Below are 5,751 nucleotides of genomic sequence, written 5' to 3'. Positions count from 1 at the left end.
ATCCGAAAGAAATTTTGAAGAAATTGAGAGGATATAAAAAGAGTGAAGTAAACGTTACTCATGCATCGGTACGAGCTAAACTCTATCAAATTAAAATGAGAAAAGACGAAAAAGTAAGTGATTTTTGTGAACGCTTCGATTCAATAATTAGAGAATATGAATCATGTGAAGATGCGGTATCCCTCACAGAACAAGAGATTAGATCTGCACTTTATCAGGCTGTGTCAATTAATGTACCAGAGCTGAGGAATGTAGATTTAATTAGAAGACAAACTAATCTTAAAGAAATGAACATAGATGAAATAAAGTCTTTTATGATGCAGTTAGAAGCAGAGACTAAAAACGAGAATAAAGAAAAATTAGAGAAACCCGAAGTCAGGGTACAGAGGGCTGCTGCAGAAGAGAACATGAAACAAGTGAAATGCTACAGATGCAACCGAATGGGTCATATGGCAAAGGACTGTCCACTAATAGAATTTGGTGCCTGGTTTTGTTACTACTGCCAGGAAGTACGAGGTCACAAGGGTGATAATTGTCCGAGTGCCGAAGCCCAGGCGAACAGAGCTAGAGGAAAAAAGTATTTAAATAAAACCGTTAATAAAAACATAAAGAAAAAGGGTAGATTTGTGCAAAAAGGCACAAAAAGAGTAGATAACAAAGGGAAAATAACCAAGATACAACCAGCTGAGAAACCTATATCAACGAAAACAGCAAATGAAGGAGAATCAGAAGAAGGTAAATTATACATGGTTAAATTAATAGGAGATAGAGATAGTTCAAAAGAGGTAGTCAATTTTACTGCAGATTCGGGTGCTACAGATCATATTGTGAATAAGAATTTTATTCTGTCAAATTTTGAAAAATGTAAAGATAGAGTTATTAAATGCGCGAATAAAAATGAGCTTGCAAACATTTCAATAGATGGTAAAGGAGATCTTTCACTAATAACAAATGAAAAAGAAAAGAGAGTCATTAAATTAACAAATGTAATTGCAGCAAAAGAAGTATCCAAAAATTTACTATATCTAAGAAAGTTGGCTGCAGGGTTCAGTATTTATTTAGATGATAAAGTGTTTAAAGTTTACAATAAACTGACAAATAAAATAGTTTTTAAAGGAATTTACAGATGTAGAGCAGAAATTGTTCCACATAGTGAGCTTCCTGAACAATCGCAAGCAAACATTCAGACCAATGAATTATCAATTTCGGAGGGAGAGTTAGATGGGAGGGATAATATTGGCTTTGCGATTGGGAGGGAGAATGAAGGAGAGCTCACAAATGTGAACGAAAATATAGAACACAATAATGCTGAACTCGATCAAGTCATTAAGTTAGAAGATATACAGACAATAGAGAATATAGAAGAAATGTGTGAAAACTCAGTAATTGAAAAAGTAAAGAAACTAGAGAAAATAAATGAGGTGATGTTATGGCATGTTAGATTAAGTCATGCATCGTTAAACTATCTAAAACAATTACAAAAAGTAGAAAAGAGATTAGAGAATGTAAAGTTTGATAACTTTATATTAGAGTGTGAAGTATGTATAATGGCAAAGATGGCAAAACTGCCGTTTAAAGAAAACAGAAATAGAGCACAGAGACCACTACAGGTAATACATACGGACATCATAGGTCCAATAAAACCTACATCCTATCCAGGACAAAAGAGGTTTATAATCACTTTTATAGATGACTATTCTAGATTAGCAAAAGCCTACTCTCTAAAGACAAAAGATGAATCGGGAGAGGCTCTAGAGAAATATCTTATATCCGCCAGAAATCTACTAGGAAAAGAAGAAAAGCTATGCTATGCAAAGTCAGATCAAGACAAAGAAGTTGCAGAAAGGTTCAACAGAACGTTGAAAGAGAAAGTAAGAACATATATGCTCGACTCGGGATTACTAAAGAGTATGTGGGAGTTGGCAGTTGACGCTGCTGTGCATGCGTACAACAGATCTCCACATAAGACTTTCGAGTACGAGATCCCGTTGAAGAAGTTTTCATCAGAAACAAGTTGTCATTTTGAACAAATAAAGAAATTCGGATGCATTGGATATGCAAGAGTACCAAAGCCTACGTCGAAATTCGACAAGACAGCTATTGGTGTGTTGGTGGGATATACTGACACTGGATATATACTATATACTCTGGTATCCAAGCACGAGAAAATTTATAGAGTCATGACAACAGAGCAGCAAGAAACTGCACTAAGATGGATAGAAGTCACAAACTTAAAATGTTTGATGACGACTTAGAAGAAATAAAGAAAGACTTAGAAGAAAAAGAAAAAACTGGAAACAGAAAACTTATGGATGACACTCATGGAGATTTTATCAAGCAGTGTGTTGATTAAGGGAAGGTAAAAGTCGAATGGATAAAGACCAAAGAGAATTTGACAGACATTATGACAAAACCTTTACCTCTAGAAGCATTTGTGTATCTGAGAGATAAAATAATGAATATAGAGTTTAGACAAAATTAGAGATTAATTTTAGTCGATAACTAATTCTTGTTATGTTTCAGATAAAGAGGAAACTTAAAGAGGATCCGTGGATCGCTCGCCCAAAGGGAGGGAGTGTTGGGAGAAGACTTTGAACGAGCAATAAGTTCCCGCCCTTCTAGAGGGCAGCCCCCGGTTGGCGGCGCGACTCGGCGCGCCACGCGTGCGTGCGGGCATCAATGGTGCTCTCAAGAGCCTCGATCACCGTCGTGTTCAGACGTGTCGGTTACGGTTTAAGTTACAGAGTGTGATATACTTATATATAATAAAGACAGTATTCAGAGTGTACAAAGACCAAGATTGTTGTGTTCCCTGCTCATCTCACCACATTTCAAGTCGTCCCTGATTATATTTCCAATAGTAATCAAATAAATTATCCTTATTAAAATCTACTTCATTCGGTCTTATCGCCGATCTCTTAGGTATCCAGCCAGTTAAGGCATGTAAATCTATATATATTCTGTAAAGACAAATGTGATTACATTTAAAAGAATGGAAAAGATTAAGGTAATAAATTATGTACGATTAGTAATTTAATATTACTAATCATACATAAAAAAGGAAACACAAACTTACACTATTTGATCCAGGAAAATCATAACCACCCATTATTTTCATATAAGCCTTCTCAAGTAAAGAAATCCATAGCTCCCCACGATTGCTAGAGTAGGAACAGAGTAATTGGTTGTATCGGCTTACAGGCAGAAAGTCATCTATTATATTACTTTACGTGGAATGCCATTGAGATGTGTAGTTTCACCATGTATTTTTCTGATATTATATGTTCATCATTTCTAATATGTAATAAATATTAAAGTATACGCCTACGCATGTTTTACGATGCGTATGATAAATTCTTATGTGAAGAGTGATTGTGCTCTTTAAATGTATCTTTTGATAATTTCAATTTAAAGAAAGCCATCAAGTGTGAATGTTTAAAATTGTATTTGTTAAAAAGCCACAAACCAAAATATAAGCATCGGATAAAGTGCTCGTGCAAAATGTAGCTTAATGTAAACCGTATAATCAAAAGTAAAGTTACAATTTTTAAAAAAATCTTTTATACAAATATTCACGGCAGCAACTGTGAGCAAGTCAAATACCCTACAACAGTACTTCCACGCATTAGCATTGCCGTACTTGTTTTGGCATTCATCTAGAACAGAAAATGAAGAGACCAATGAAATCAAAGCTTTATTATACACAAATGTAAAAAAAGCCCAGAAAAGAAAGTATCGTTGCGCATTTACCGTAAAATCCATAAACGTGCGTGATTTGTCTAGATTCGTGATTACCGCGTAGTAACGTTATCCTGTCGGACCATTTAGCTTTAAGGAGCAGATGAGTAAACGTTTCTAAGCTATAGTAGCCCCGATCGACAAAATCTCCCAGGAATATGTAATTTGTATCTGGCACGGAGCCACCGTTACGAAACAGTTCCTCTAAATCATAGAACTGTAAACAGCACAAAAACATGAACAATCTGATGTATATTAATAATATCACGATTGTGTACAAATAACTATACAGCTACAGAACATTAAAATCGAAAAGTTGTAAGGCAATAGATAATGGAAGACTAATATTGTTGCGACGCTAATTCGGAAGATTAAAATTCTCAAAAACTTTACGTCGATCCTGTAGCGGTGAGCAAGGATGCTCCGACTTTGAGGTTAGTACAACATTCATCGCACGATACTGTTATAATTGCAAATCGGAAACGTACCTCGAGTCCAGCTCTTCTACGATCAACGAAGTCGGGATCGAACGTGTCAGTCGTCACTTTCTGCCAAGCGTAGAGAACCTTCTTTTCCGGCAGCGGTGGTAACACAATGTAGGGATACGAAACCTCCAGATAAGCACGAAGCAATTCAAATTCAGTATATCGCCGGCACGATTACGGTGTTACGGCTGTTTCGCATACGCGCGTATGCGCACGTTATCGCACCTTATTACCTCGAGACAGCGTGCGGCTCGTGCAAACGTTATTAACGCGCGGCCGCAATCACGCGGCAGAAACGCCTCGTGTGAACAGGCTCCTTGATCTCAGTATCAGCTCCCTGTCGTCAATATATAATATATATATATAGGTTAACCTGTATGTAAACACTCACGTAAACGTAGTATAAACAGTAAAATAAGTAACAGTAATATATAGAATAATTATAGGAGATAATTACATAATAAAACAATTACCTTGAATTAATCGTCGCGTCGCGTAAAGAGTCACGGTCGGTCTCGCTCCGCGCGTACTACCGTGTTTTTTTTTTTTTTTTTTTTTTTTTTTAATGTTGTTTCCTCGGTTGAGGGAAACTTAGTGCCTTCAGCTCCTCCCTGGAGCTTTATAGCACAACGTGGTTTGACCCTTGATTGTTTCTGTGCACTTTTCCTATTATTTTGCCTATCTTCTTAAGCCTAGGCTACATCCTTAAACTGAGATGTGTAAATGTATGGGTGTAAGTGTAACTGTGTGGTTATGTCCGCGATGTGGTGAATTCGGGATACCGTAAGTGCGTTAGGCAAGGAATTGCGCGGATTACTTCCCCCTGCGGCCGTACTACCGTGTCTCTCGAGATAGGTTAACTGACGAACTGAGTGACAGCTGACAGCGCGCTAAACGCACTATCTGCACTCGCGCAGCACACACACGCGCCCTAGTGTCGAAAAAGTGAAAAGGACGCGACTGCAGCCAATGAAATGATGGCATGGCATGAGAGACGTCGGCGTTAGGAGGAGTATCTTAATAAAAAATTTTCACATTTCGACTTTGCGTCGCAATATCTCCACTCGTAGGGCACGTAGCGGAATATTATAAGAGAAACCCCCCCCCCAAATCGACCCAAGCTATCGATCAAGCTTTCTTAAAACTTGATCCGTTCACTCGTTATATGAGATCTCAACATCTCGAGTATTCGCAAATCGTCACGTCACGTAAAAGAGTCACGGTCGGTTTCGCTCCGCGTGTACTTGGCGCGAGACACTACCGTGTCTCTTGATCGTAAAAGCCTCTAATGATTAATGTTGATGTTTTTAATAGAAAACAGTCAATATGATTATACCAGTAGTTTTAATTATACAGCCGATACAATAAACGTGAGCTGCGTGGCGTACAGGCAAAAGCGCGGGACGACAAGACAAGAATGCGGTGGCGCGCGTGAGCAGTAGCGGAAACTATAAAGCCAAAAAGAACTAAACACATGGAGATATGAGAACGCATCTAGCGCCAAATACAAATAACATATATGATTAAA

The 5,751-nt window shown here is 37.7% G+C and overlaps 1 protein-coding gene across 1 annotated transcript; it reads right to left on the bottom strand.

Moving 5' to 3' along the window:
- Positions 1–2,422: 2,422 nt before the first annotated feature.
- Positions 2,423–4,376, bottom strand: LOC112466788 (serine/threonine-protein phosphatase 6 catalytic subunit-like; the record flags this gene model as incomplete). The annotated part of the gene is made up of 4 exons (XM_025035114.1): positions 2,423–2,440; positions 3,577–3,656; positions 3,751–3,955; positions 4,227–4,376. Coding segments are annotated over 4 exons (453 nt in total), but the record flags the coding sequence as incomplete, so codon positions are not given.
- Between the last annotated feature and the right edge of the window lie 1,375 nt (positions 4,377–5,751).

This window comes from Temnothorax curvispinosus, unplaced genomic scaffold, assembly GCF_003070985.1.
Source record: "Temnothorax curvispinosus isolate PA1 unplaced genomic scaffold, ASM307098v1 QBEX01016549.1, whole genome shotgun sequence".
Classification (NCBI taxonomy): Eukaryota; Metazoa; Arthropoda; class Insecta; order Hymenoptera; family Formicidae; genus Temnothorax; species Temnothorax curvispinosus.
This window is presented reverse-complemented; position numbering and strand designations above follow the sequence as displayed.